The sequence below is a fragment of the Camellia sinensis genome, chromosome 1 (genome assembly GCF_055761805.1).
Source record: "Camellia sinensis isolate YWXY chromosome 1, ASM5576180v1, whole genome shotgun sequence".
Lineage (NCBI taxonomy): Eukaryota > Viridiplantae > Streptophyta > Magnoliopsida > Ericales > Theaceae > Camellia > Camellia sinensis.
In genome coordinates this window covers 196,878,319-196,893,219 of record NC_138961.1, presented here as the reverse complement: position 1 = coordinate 196,893,219, position 14,901 = coordinate 196,878,319, and the positions used below count along the sequence as shown (strand labels likewise).

Sequence of the window (14,901 nt, the reverse complement as noted above, 5' to 3'; positions counted from 1 at the left end):
GGAAGGTTCAGTGTACAAATTTGGATGTCAGTGCTTCACTTGTGGCTGCTAATGATTTTTCTTATTAACCAAACAAACCAGAGGAAAAAAACAAAAAAAGAGTAGACAATCAAAAGCTCCTCAATTGAAGCACAAGTTGTCCAAGTTCTATAGGTCCAACCCTCTCACTCAGAAATACATAAGCTAATTCACATTTATCATCAATCTATCTTTATAGAAACCATAAACACAAACAAAACAAAATCAATTCAATCCCTTGGCAAGCTGATATCCATATCCTCATAATAATCATCACTTGTTGTTTCCTCGCAAATTCCCCTCAAGATGTTGTTATCGATGTCGATGCTTATGCTACTTGTTTCGAAACATCTCAAGCTTGCGCTATGCAAGGATATGCTATCCATGTCCACATGAAATCTTTGAAGTCCCACACCATCTATGCTCACAAAGCTTTGAGAATAGTCATTGATATCCATAGATCGACGAGACGTGCCGTGGCCGATTGATCTCGAGGGAAAGGTGGGACCCTTTGAAGGGTGCTTGGGAATGAAGTTGTCCGATGAATGGAGGGCTGCCTCTAGCTCTTGCCATACTTGAGTCATTGTAGGCCTGTCTTTGGGAACTTTGACAACACATCTTAGACCAAGTTGTCCCATCTTCACCATCATTCTCATGTTGCAATTCTCTGACAGTAGATTTGCATCTATGATGTTCTCAACATTGCCCTGCTCCAAGCTTGGCCTTGCCTGCATTTTAACAAGAACAATTATTCCTTTTCCATTGTTTTATCATATGTGAATTGCATTTGCTATAAATTAAATATTATCTTAAAAAGCTGAATGACATGGAAATGCAATGTAGACCAAGTGGTTTAGACCTATTTAATCCATTTGAATCACAAGATGACAAAATAATAAATAAGTGAATACTGAAATGTTGGCAGAATAGTTCTAAAAGGTTCATATTCAATTAGAAACGGCTCAATAGTCAAAACTCAACACCTTGTCATGCGGTAAGACACTTTTTAGACATATTTCAATATTTAGGCCTTCGAATTTTATCATTTTACAAATTTAATTTATTGTTTTGCAATTAAGTTGTCTGGGAAATTTCAATTTAGTTGCCATTTGTTAGACATGCTTTTTAAATTTCTAGTATCCAAACTTGAATTAATTTAAATTTGTCATGTTGATAATTTTTTTTGATTTCTTAATTTTTATTTGATTAGCAATGAATTACATTTTGTGGTTTTTGCTTAGTAGACTAAGGGTTTTGCACTTTTGGTTGTGTTCACTTCTGTACATTTAAAAAAAAAAAAAATTAATAATACTTCAGAGACAAAAAAGCTCTCTAATTTTTGTGCCTTCGTGTTCGTTTTTTCGGCAACTCTTGATTCCACACACTTCCATGCATATAAATAATAAAAAATAAAAAATAAAAAAATGAAACCAGTGTCATTATAAGATTGTTCAATTATGCATGCTCTAATTATACTTACCCATTCAATAATATGATAATTAGATCGACTTCTGTTTATTTCAACAGCAGGCCGAGCAGTAACAAGTTGCAGAAGTATAACTCCAAAGCTATAAACATCGCTGAACGGAGACAAATGGAAACTTGAACAGTAGGCAGGGTCAAGGTACCCCGGTGTCCCTTTGATCTGACTACTGACATGCGATTGATCTCCGATTGGACCTGATTTCACTAACCCGAAATCTGAAACTTTGGCCTCGAATCCCTCTCCTACTAGGATGTTGCTTGGTTTTATGTCCCGGTGAATTATGCTCGGCTTCATGCCTTCATGTAAATAAGCTATGCCTGGGAAATTGAAGTTTGGAATAGTGAATTTGGAGAAATTTTTGTATGCGGATAGGGTACATGTTATGTGATATCTTCTACTATTGTAATTGATTTTGACACTAGGCTCCACTACATTTATGTTGAATGTTTGGAAAATAATAGTGGACATGTATATTTGTGATTAGTGAAAGGTACTGTCACGTGATACCCTATTGACATACAAAAATTTCTCGTGAATTTAACAATGTTTGTTGACGTGTTATGCATATTTATACTATATATATAATTAAATGTAAAAAATTCTAAATTCTCAATTCTAGCATCTTATTAAACTCTTTCCTAAGTGGCACATCTATTCTTTTCTCATTCTATTTTCCTATTTTTCTCTTTTTTATATGTTTTATTTCACTTTTTAATTACTTAGGGTATGAATATATATAATATCATATGGATAGGATTTTTTCAAAATATTTACAGATAAAAGGTGAGTTTGACTCTAATTCAAATTCCTTTATCAAATTTATATCCTACTCAAAGACATTTCAAAAAATAAAAATAAAAATAAAAATAAACTATTAATCTCAAAACCTTACTTCTATGACAATATGAAATTAGGTAAAAATATTAGAAAACAGAAAAACCCTGCAAAGAAATTACACAGGTGATTTAACCAATTATGCAAGATTTTTCTTATGTGAAAAGAAACATATATTTGAAATCTCATATTATGTTTTTTTGCTCTATTTTTTCTTTTGCAGATTTTTTGTTTTGTTTTAGTTTATTTGGTATATTTAATTTTTTTTCTTTATATTCTAAGTTAGTTGTTGAAATTATAATAATGTAGTAGATGTGCTTATACCTACAAAATTTATTATTCATTTTTTTTTTTAAATTTAACAACTACAACGTATAGGAAAAAAAGTAACAATGGTAACAAAAGGCTGAAAGACCAATACAAAGAGTGATGTTTTGCGATGCAGTAGGAGTTCACCCATTTTTTTTAAAGAAAAATTGTACTAATCGAGATGAGTATTTGGAACACACTCACGAGTTTGAAAGAAATTTTTATTCAATCTTATTTATTTTTTATTATATTTTGTTTTTCAATTATATTAATTTATGTGTTCGATTTTGTTGTAATATATAAGGGGGCACTCAATTTAAATCCAAATGTAACTAAATTTAATTATGTAGTAGCACTAAAATATTTTTGCTTATATTTTTATTTTTTATTTGAGATCTTCATTAGTTTAAATTTGTTTCTTTGCATATATGCAGTGAGTACACTAATTAAGTAGGATTAAGTTTTTAACTGACAAGTTTCGTTTTTGTAGTAAAAAGTCCTTTGCAAAAAGGAACATTTGAAGCACAAGATTGGATCTCAAAATCCTTAATAAATATACAAATAACTTACTTTGTTTTTAACTCATAATACTCTTTATATATATATATATATATAATAAAACCAATTGTAGACAAGGTCATTTGGATCCATTGGAAAAACAAAACTCAATATGCATGCTTTTTTATTTAATTATTATTTAATAGTTAATTTAAATTACATTATTGAATGTCATGTGATTTTTAAACAGACTGAATTCAATATGTGAATATTTCAATAAAAGTTTAGTTAATTTCTTATAAATAAAATTATTATTCAACTATATTTGTGTTGAAATTATAAACACATTACATATTAATAATAAAAATTTTAAATTTTAATTTAAATAAATATGTTTTTATGTATTTAGACAAAAAATCATAGGTAAGAAATTTTTTTCTATGATTGTTGAATTTTATATTCATGTGTCATTGTTAGAGAAATATTCATGTCTTGTGCGTTTTATGGCTAAGACTTTATTATTTAAAATAAATGATTATATTATCTGTTAGAAATTGAGCGTCCATGTGGCATGACCCTTTGAACTTTTTGAACCTGAACCTTTTGAACCTTATCCATGTAAGTTTGAATTTGAATTCAAAACTTATTTAGATAACCACTCAGGATATCCATGTCTATCATATCAACTGATATGGATATATGAGATATTATCCTATACATCTATGTTTTATGTTTTTCCTATATATTATCTCTCTCTCAAAAACAACGATCAAGCAATTTGGCACTGTGATTTGTATGGATGATATTCATTTTGTAATATCAGTCCACTGCTGGGCTGGTTGTTCACTCCCTAGAAGTACGTGATTTACCTACAAGACCTTCACTTCAGACTCCGCTGAAAAGGTATGACTAGAATTAAATTTTCATCCGCTGCGTTTACCTTAGATTTACATATAACATAAAGTAAAAATAAAATTATCTAAGATGTTATGATTCTATTTTTTTTTTTAATTTAGTAGTTTCAAAATACAAAAGTTGTTGAAATTTATACGTTATAGACACAAAACAAATTTAAAAAAATAAAAGGTGATCCTCGAATTTGTTTTGTAATTAAATAGCTTTAGAATACAAAAAATGTTAAAAATTATTGGTAGTAGACACAAAATAGAGTTAAAATTTATATAATAAGATAACATAAATGCTTATTTTTTAATTACACAAAATTTAAAATTTTAAAAATTATAGATGACATTTAACTCTTATTTTTTTTAACTTAACACAGTTCTTCTTTTTTTTTTTTTTTTTTTTTACAAATTTTAAAAAATTATAGGTGGCATTTTCTCTTATCTAATTTTTAAACAACTACTCTCTCTAGTTTTTATATTATTAGAGTTATATTAGATTTTGTTTTTCAAGTTTATCTTATCTTATATTTGAATTTTTAGATTTCATTTTTTTTTTCTTTTCTAATCTTCATTTGATATTTACTAAATTTCTCTCTACCTTATTTTTCTAGGATTTATCTAAGTTTCTCTTTCTGTATTCTTATATTTTATCTTCAAATTTACACTTGATTTTTTTTTAATCTTTATCGTATATTTACAAAATCTACTCTCACTTTTGATTTCCAATTAAATTTATTCTTTTTCTATGATTTATCTAATTTTCACTTTCTATAATGTTATAGTTTATCTTCAAATTTAAACTTCATTTATTTTTTATTTTTTATCTTATATTTGTAGAATTTCACTCTTACCCTTCATTTTTAGATGAAATTAATCAAATCTATTATTTAAATATCTATGTAAATTAATATCATAATATTTAGTTATTAATCTTTAACATATTTAATGTTGTTTACCACCTTCTATTTCTTGTTCCTGCATAACACCAGTTACAACTAACAATAAGTATGTGAATGTGAACTACCTTTTGCTGCTCCAATGGCAATGTTTACTCTTTCACTCCAGCTTAAGGTCCTCCCTCCCCTTCCTGTGCAGCCATAATCAAAAGAATTGACAAGCTATAATGGATTAAGAAATGTTAACTAGGGCACTGTTTAATTTATTTTTTATTTTTGACATTTGATTTAACAGAAAACAAAAATAATGAAACATAAGTTCAAGCTGCAAAACTTTTGTACTTTTGAATTTTTTTTTTCTCCATCACAATTTTACCAACCGCACAATGTATTTCCAATCTACCAACCTATCACCACCACTAATAGCATCGCTAATCCTAGCGGATGACACATGTAATACATGTGTAATTCACATAATTAATAATAAAAATAATTAATAAAAAATTTAACATCATAATATGTATGTTACTTAAATGATAAGTATACTCTTAAAGACACCAAAGATCTTGAGTTCAAAACTTGTTTATGATGTGCATAATAATATTTTTATTTTAACATATATAAAGTTATTACGTGGCATGAGGAGAAGAAGACTTTACTAAAACAATTTAGGCATTCACTTAATAATAGTATAGATAAAAAATCACATCACATTAAAAATTATTTGTGGAATATGGATAAACTACAATAAACCTCATTAAATTATGATTCATTTGTACTCCTAATCCGGTATTCTCTTAGTATTGGAAAACCATCTATACAAGTTATTTGCTATTCTCTTAATTTCAAAACTCAACAATTAAAGTATTACTTGATTACTGCTTACCCATTCCATCAAAGTATTACTTTATTATAGCTTAGCCCTTACATTAAGATTGTGCGAACAATTTATACAAAATCAGCATATATCACACCTTTTTTTTTTTTTTTTTGTGATAATTGGGGTATCCGAACTAGCTCAAACGCACCCCGATTAATCTCAGGAGATCAATCCCATAACCCACTTGCGAGGCCCCATTTAACACATCACACTTGCGGCTTTGATTCCGGTTAAATCCCTAAGTTTTGAAGTTCACAAACACAAAATATTAATAAACCATAGTTTAAAAAGATTTACTTTAATTCACCCTTACAATATTTTTCGTTCAAACAAACTAAGGGGTTGTTTGAAAAGTACTAGATTAGTAACTTTTTTTATTATAAACAAACGTGAAATATGGGTTAAATTTGAAATGATATAATAGAGAAGTGATGCGACTCAAATAAGATAATTGTGATGATAACATGTTAAAACAACATGTACTATTTTAACACATGCCAAACAAAACCTAAGTTAACATTAATTACAAGTTGGCCCTAACACTCGATTATTTAAAAACAAAAAACAAAAAAACAAAATACTTTACCAGTAATGTACTCAAGTAGAGAACCGTTCGGTACGTATTCATAGATTAATATTTTCTCTCCTTTCGGCCCTGTTCAAAGATAAAACCCAACCAAACCGATTAAGAAAACAAAATTGTTGTGTTAGTGATCAATTGTTTTGAATATACAAAAATAAGTAATTTATTGGCTTACTTTGACCACATCATTTCTTTATTTTTACATTTTTTTTTTGTAATAAATAAAAAATTAAAAAAATAAACTGTACCCAACACAAGTCTTATATACCGCTAGAGCTAAATAAACCACATTATTAACTTATTGGGTTATATTATCCCCTAATTTTTTATACGTCTTTTTATAATAGATAAAAAAATTCAAAAGCGGGAAGAAGAATCTGCATACCGGGTTCTTCACAGAACCCCACCAAACCAACCAGGTTTCTGTGCTTGACTTTTGAGAGTAATCTAACCTCTGTTTCAAGAAAACTACATCAAAATCAGTCAAATCTTAAATACTCCATCCCTTTCAAAATATTAGTCCCTTATTCCATTTTTCATTCTCCCAAAATATTAGTCCCTCTTCAAAAATCAGGTACAAAAATAATATAAATTTCCTATTTTACCCTTCTTTTAAATTAATAAACAACATAAAAAGTACAATTATGCATTGATATTCTCAAAAAATGTACTATCAAAAGGATAATTTTGGAAAATCAACTTTTTTCAAATGCAATAATTGTACTACCAAAAAAAGTTAGATTCCCCAAAAGGGACTATTATTTTGGGACGGAGGGAGTATTGAACTCTTTGTAGCAGTTGTATATAATTACCATTTCTGAATTCGTCCTTGCTAATGTAGGGATCGGCATGGGCTTTCTTGATTGCGAGTGTTCCCTCCACACCGAACATGCCTCTGTAGACATTTCCGAATGCACCAGAACCCACCAGACATTCTTGGCTGAAATTGTTGGTCGCCTTCTCCAGCTCTTCCAACTGGAACCTCCTCAACATCATTTTCTTCGCATCCAATTTTCCTGTTCATTTTATTTTGAATCTAATATATAAGGAATAAAGCCATTTTCAATCCTTTATCAAATTTAAATTTGATCAAAAATTAATTAAAACGGTACTCCAACCATTTTACTAAATCGATATCAAATGAAAGGAGAGTTAAATTTTCATCAAATATTTTATTCTTTCATCAAATTTTGTAAGTGGCTGTTAGGTCAGATGTTTGGACATTCTCCTAAATAACCGGACTTTCTTTTATCTTAACGTCAATTTTCACTCTTGCCAAATGACCGTTTGGACATTCTTCCGCACGTAAGCCCAGACAACCGGAGTTATAAAAAGATCTGATGAAAATTTTAAATTTATTATTGAAGTACATCATGTTAGATCAAATTTTTTACCAAATTTTTACTCAAATTTAATAAAAGATTGGAGATGCCCTAATAACACCAATTCTTTATCAAAATTATTTCATCAAATTCAAACTTGTATAATAAAATTGACTAAAAGTGTACTTCAATTGGTTTGGGATGTTTGAAAAAAGTCAAAAAGTCACTATTCTATTTAAGTCACATCACCTCTCTAGCACATTACTTCAAACCCAACCTAAACCTAATCCATATTTCATAAAAAGTCAAAAAGTGCACATATTTAGATCATCCCAAACTACCTCTAAGAATCTCTATCGAATCAAAGAAGAGATAATATTTTCACTAAATTGAAGATGAACTAAGGCACTATTTGGCATCTCTTATAAAAGTACACTTTTTTAAAAAAAAAAATCTTTTTATCTTTTTTGAATCACATTACTTTTCTACTTTTTTATATATTTTTTCGTAAAAATTTTAAAATTATACTTATTTAAATCATCCCAAAAACCCTCTAAATCATTCCTAAATTCCCAATAATCATATTTTTTTTATTATATTTAATAATTTAGAAAAAATGGATTGGAGTTGGGTTTTATTTCACCCAAAAAAAAGGTTAAAAAAGAATTTTACAATAAGTTTGGAATTCTTTAAAAAGATTTATGAAGAGAGAGAAAGAGAGAGAGAGAGAGAGAGTACTTTTAATTAAATTTACATAATCACACACACATATAACACAAAACTTGAGTGCTTTATTTCAAAATTAGGATTGTGCCCATGTCTGCTCAAATTAACTATGTTATAGCAAATACAAAAGATAATGGTTATAAGTGTGTAACAAAAATAAATAAATAAATAAATAAAAATCCTCTTTAAATTGGGGTGAATAATTGAAAATGCACAATACCAACACTACCTTGTCGCTTCCAACGTTGTTTGCAACTGGAAATGAGGTTGCTCTTGAGACAAAAGTAGAAAAGGGCACCAACACACAGAGTAACGAAGGCAACAGCAAATCCCCACCATAGATGGTTATGGGTTAGAACTGAATTTCGAATCTGTAGTGGCTCAAGTGGTATTATTGGCCTACGTGTCGACGCCGGTGAAGGTGCTACTGCTGCTGCTGCTGCTGCTGCTGCTGAGTAGTGTGTATTAGCCATTCTCATTGCATTTCATCACTTAGAATCAACCAAGCAAAGGCATGTTTGAATTCTTCCTCTCTCTTCTTTGCATGAAGTTGCTTGACTTGACTACCATCAAGAGACAGAGAAAGAGAGAGAGAATTAGTCACAAAAAGACTGATAAGTTGCCGGCAGTCAATTGAGAGAGTATTAGATATGTAATGAATATTGTGACTTGGTCTCACAATTTTAGGGCGGCATATATGGCCAAGGAATATGATGGGGTTGTTGTTTCTGCGTATAAATTAAAACAAACTGTTTGGGAGAGGGGAAAAAAAAACGTCTTGGTGGTGAATATGCATCAATGTCTCTTCATTTAAACTTTGCTCTCCATACTCAAGAAGTGATGTGCAACATGCTCCATTTAAAAATGACATATACAGTAAATAGCAAGAGCAATGCTCTATACGTAATTCAATTTAGATTAAGGATTGTTTTGATAATTGATTTTTTAGTGATTTTTTAACTTCTTAAAAAAAAGACATAAAAAAATAGAGATAATAGTTGATTTTTTTTGTAGTTATTTTATTAATTTTTTACTAAAATTGAAGGTTCCCAAAATAGGCCTAAGACTAGGACTACGGAATTTTCTCAAATTTGTGCCAAGAATTGAAGTGTGAGTGTATATTGTGAGACCATGTGTTAATTGAATCTCAATCATATTTTGATATTTCTAGATAATTTTCTAAGTAAAATTTATTTGTAGTATTTTTCTTCAATTTATTATCTTATTCTCCTATTAGGCACTAGGCAATGAGACCCACTCACTTATATTTACGGATGAAAAAATATTGTAAAAATTAAAATTATATGCAATAATTTTCAAATCATGTATAACAATTAATTGGTAACTCTCTTAATGATAAGTACAATATACTAACTACTCAACTATGTAAATACAGAAGTAAGGATATTTTAAAATTTTTGCCGTTGTAACTTGTAATTCTAAATCTATGTATTTATAATTAGAGGACAATTATCTCTATATTGTAATTCTTTTTTTTTTCTCATAGACATAGTCATAATTCTATATAGTGATAATTGGAGGACAACTTTCTCTATATCTCGCTTATAACTATTTCTAATATTACAATTCTTGAGTAAAAGTAATTTGATATTTCTGCATTTATAACTTGTCATCCTAATTCAATGTATTTATAATTAGGGACAAATATCTTTATATACCTCTTTCAGATTATAATTAAATCACAAACCTAATCTTAATTTTTAAGGCAAACACATAAATTTTATTCATTGTTCTCCCACAATTAAATGTTCCACAACTCCTAACGTGTCTGTGGATCCGAATGTTTCACCTCAGGGTAAAGTCTTTGCTAATGATCTCAGCTCCAACTATGTGTAGTGAATAATAATATATCAAACAAAAAACTTAAAGGATTGGCACAATGGGTGTAACTTGGGACTTGGGGTGTGTTTTATTCAGGTCTGTAAGAGGGGCTAATTTGAGCCCACTAAATTATTTAGGCCCAATAGCCCAAGATTAGTGGGCCCGAATTTATCGCAAGTCCAAGAATCGGTGGGCCCAGATTTATCGCCATCAAACGAATTGAATCACTGTAAGCCTCGAAAGGGTTCGGGTCCACGAACCTAGAGACTTACTCAGGCCCGGAACTCGAAAGGGTATTAGGCAAGCCTAGAGATCCGAGGCACTCGGACTCGAAAGGGTTCGGATCCACGAACCTAGAGCTCCGAAATACTTGGCTTCGAACGGATTCAGACGCAATCTAGAAGTCGCTCCGTTAATGAGTCCCAGAATACTTGCGGGCTCGGAGCTTTCCGGGATCTACGCACCAGAACCATGGGCGTAATGGAGTTCGAACAAAGGACCCGATCCCGAGGACGGTGAGTGGAGACAAATTCACTCTTCGGTTAAACTAGCCTATACCCGGGTCGAGGTGGCACGATCCCGGGGGGTCCATGAGACTCGGCAATATTTTGCGGCAGGACGTCCTCTGGGACTACCCCTGACCCTTTGGGATGATTGGGGATCATTGGTTAGGTGTGGCTAAGAAGAAGGGTTCGCCGAGGGAGTAATCTCCTCTTCGGGGTTTTCTCATCCTCGGAGAAGTCACCTCCTCGGAGAGGTCACCTCCTCGGACAAGGTGGTTAGAGAGAATATCCCCCATGTGCCTTGCACATGGGCTCCATCCTACATCATGAGGTGCCTATAAATAGCACCCACCCATAGCTTTACAAGGGATGGATTTTGGAGATTTTTAACTCTTGGGAAAGAACTAATTTCCCTTCTCCATTATCAACCTTGAGAGTGAAAGTGGGAGATCCCTGGGAGAGCCTTGCCATTATTCTCTCTCTAGCTATTTTGCCTTCTTCTTCACCCAATCTCTTATCTCCATCATCTCCTTTGTTTTTGTGTTCCTAAGTTGAGATTATTGAAGAATCTAAGTCTCTCATCATATTCTAGAGAATTCGAAGTTGTTCTTCAAGGATCTTGAAGATCTTCGAATTTTTCAACTCCTTTCTCGAACCCTCTCCTACATTTTGGCGACTCCACTGGGGAGGCGGATTGTTTAATGGTCTCAACGAGATCTGGAATCCACACAACTCCAACAAGGATCCTCTAATGGTGGTGATGACAGAACCATGGCTCCAGATCAACCACTTTTGCTTAAAGCCATTCAAGGACTTCAAAATACTCAGCAAGAGATTCTTACCACTCTTCAGAATCTCACTCACACCATGTTGGTGATGAGTTCTAACTTTGCACCGGCGCCAAACGGAAATCAAACTGGTGGTGGAGTTATTCCCGCCGGAGCGCAAAATCAAATCCAAGGAGAAGTAGGCCCCAATCAGCCTATGGCTCATGGCAACACGGCCACAGTAACACATGCTCAAACCACAGTAGGCGGCAGCAGTTTGCCCATGCCCGGGCTCCATGGCGTGCCGAGCCAAGATCCAATGGTGACTAGGGGAGTTTCTGGTGTAATGAATGGCGCTCCAACGACTGCTGGTGTCCAGGAAAACATAAGGAGCATGATGGCGCAAAAGGGAGCTATGCCCGTACCTAATCTTGTTACGCCACCAGTGAATGTTACCCAAGCACCAAGCGGGCCTCCTTTGGTGCCGACAACAAATCTGCAAGCACAACCCGGTATAGCGGCGCCGTGCGGTGGACTCTATGGGCCTCAATTCAATATCCCATCACCAACTGGCTTGTCTATAGGCGCTGATGGCCAGTATCGTCAAATGTCCTCACCAATGATGAATTCGCAGCACCAGAATGGCCAAGACGCCCCTAGCTCAATCTTCGGGTACATAAGCCAAGTCCCGGGAATACCACCATCAAACTCTCTCCCTCAACAGTTTCTCACTCTCGCCGATGTGCAGGCCATGTTCGATCTCGAACGGGGCAAGAGGACCTTACCCTCTTTGCCTGATCCAGACGTCAAGCCGCCTTACCCCATTGAGATGCTGAGCTATCCATACCCTGAGGGGTATACAGTGCCGAAGTTCATCAAGTTCGACGACAAACAAGGAAATGCTCGAGAACATGTTGTGCGATTCATCGAGACTCTAGGTATTCATGGTTCAAACCACGTCCTCCGACTGAGAGAATTCTCTAAGTCCCTCACCGACCGAGCATATAGTTGGTATGTTAATTTGGCCCCAAACTCTGTCCGAAGTTGGGAGGAAATGGTTAACAAATTCCACTCCAAGTTCTTTCAAGTGGCGGAGAAGGTGACCACACTTACATTGTGTAAAGAGAAGCAACAAGAAAGTGAAGACATCCTTGACTACGTCAAAAGGTTTCAGGACAAGGCCGTGGATTGTCATGAAGCAGTTGAGGAGAGTTATCTGGTTCAAATTTGTCTAGAAGGGGCATTGAGCAGGTACAAAATGTTTCTAGTTAACCACAAGCTACCCACCTTCTCGGCATTAATAGAAGCAGCTCGGAACATTAGCATTCCTCAGGCTCAGGAGTCCGGATTTAAAGCCAGTTACAAGACTAGTTTCAAGTCATCTCGTGGACCTATCGTTGCTGCTGCCTCTGCCCCGGATACCCGAAATTCACAAGGAGGAGGTCATAGGGGCCAGAAAAGAAAGCAATATAATGGTGAAAAGGGGAATGTTTCTTATCCATGTGGAATCGAGGAAGTGAAAGCTCTAGTTAAGGAATGGGTGGCTGACGGAGAGCTAAAATTTCCTTATGTTGAAGAAATGCCATCAAAAAAGGACCGTGAGAGCCCTGAATTTTGTGTCTACCATCGTACATTGAAACATCCGACAGAGAAGTGTTGGACTCTCAGGAAAATCTTCAGAGATAAAGTCGAGGCAGACGAATTGAGGTTCAAAAAGCGAGGGACTCAAGACATCCGAGAACAACCGTATCCTCAACACCGAGACAAGGGCAAGAATGTTGCTATGATAGCTTATGAAGGCCCAATGATCGAGGCTATCGCTAATCTCGATGACGATGACTGTTATCTGGACGACATCCTCGAGCCAGAGGGTGAGCAAGTTTACTATGGAAGTGCTCTCGATCCAGAGGGCAGAACATTTATGACTCATGGCGATGATCCCTTTGATCCAGAAGGAGGAGAAGAATACTATGGAAGAGGAGGACACCATGTTTATGTGGCATCTTATTTTGAGGAGACCGATGAGATGGTTAACTACGAGCCTCCAAGAGTGGAAAAAGATCCGGATCACTATGCCAAAACCCTGCAAGACTGTGTAAAGTTCAAGCAGTTCTTTGACCAGCTTGGACTTTCCAGGGAGGCAAGAACGGAAATCACCAAGTCTATCATTAATATAGCCGAGGCACACCATGAGGAATGCATGTCGACTGAGGGGTCTATCCCGAGGAAGGCAAAAGAGCAATCTAGTGCCATTACTTTCTCCGAGGCTGATCGAAAGTATCCTTTTTCTCACAATCGCCCGCTTTATGTTACTGTTTTTATTAACGGGGTTGAGTTCAAAAGGGCCTTTCTAGATAGTGGAGCCTCTATCAACATTATGACTCGCGCTACTCTAGAAAAAGCCGGAATCTCTGAAGAACGCATTGTGAAGCAGCCGATAGTCATCACTGGCTTCGGTGGAGAAAGGAGAATTACTATCGGATGCGTAACAGTTGATTTAGCCGTTGGAGAGATTCGCTCGGCCACCAAGTTCCATATTATCGATTCTGAGGCAAATTATCACATCATTCTAGGGAGGACCTGGATGCATAGATATGGGGCTGTACCATCAAGTTATCATCAGTGTGTTAAAGCTAAATGGGGAAAGAAGACGGTGACAATTCAGGCTACAGAAAGGCCGTTCGAGATCCATGAAGCTCATTATTCTGATGCCATCTACTTCACCGAACTGGCTGTCGAAGAAGTTCCCACCACCTCTAAGCCTCGAGGGGTCAAAATTCCTCGTTGGGAGGATATCAAAGATGACAAGGAGCCGATGACAGAATCAAGTAAGCGGGCGATGTCTAGACCAGAAAGTCCGCCTATTCCTCGGAAGGTGATGAAAGTTCGAGAAGGAGGCAAGATGGTGTATTATTTATGAAGGTGCGGGGAGTCGGTTTCTTCAGTCACCGACTCCGAGTCAAAAGAAGAGCCTCCTGACAATGATATAGTAATAAAGCCTGAAGTGGCTCCAGAATGTATGCAAGATGGGCCGAAGCCTCAGCCTGAACAACTTATCGAAATAGATCTGAGTGATGGACAAGATGCACCGAGGCCGGTATTCGTAAGTTCGAGCCTTAGCCCAGAAAAGCGAGAACAGTTGTTAAAGTTGATAAGCCGATACTCAGATGTGTTTGCTTGGTCATATAAGGAAATGCCCGGACTAGATCCTGACCTAGTCTCTCACTATCTTGATGTGTTCCCAAACTCCAAGCCAATTAAGCAAGCTGCTCGAAAATATCATCCAGATCTCGAAGAGAAGATTAAGGAGGAGATTGAAAAACTTCAACAGG

General features: G+C 34.6%; 1 protein-coding gene across 1 annotated transcript; it reads right to left on the bottom strand.

Moving 5' to 3' along the window:
- Window positions 1-42: 42 nt before the first annotated feature.
- LOC114319044 (putative serine/threonine-protein kinase PBL11) lies at window positions 43-9,227 on the bottom strand. The gene is made up of 7 exons (XM_028266019.2): window positions 8,687-9,227; window positions 7,222-7,425; window positions 6,795-6,863; window positions 6,413-6,481; window positions 5,075-5,137; window positions 1,499-1,821; window positions 43-746 (listed from the first exon to the last, which is right to left on the bottom strand). Exons 1-7 carry the CDS (start codon window positions 8,934-8,936, stop codon window positions 249-251), a joined length of 1,476 nt encoding a protein of 491 aa, XP_028121820.2. The 5' UTR covers window positions 8,937-9,227; the 3' UTR covers window positions 43-248.
- Window positions 9,228-14,901: the final 5,674 nt, after the last annotated feature.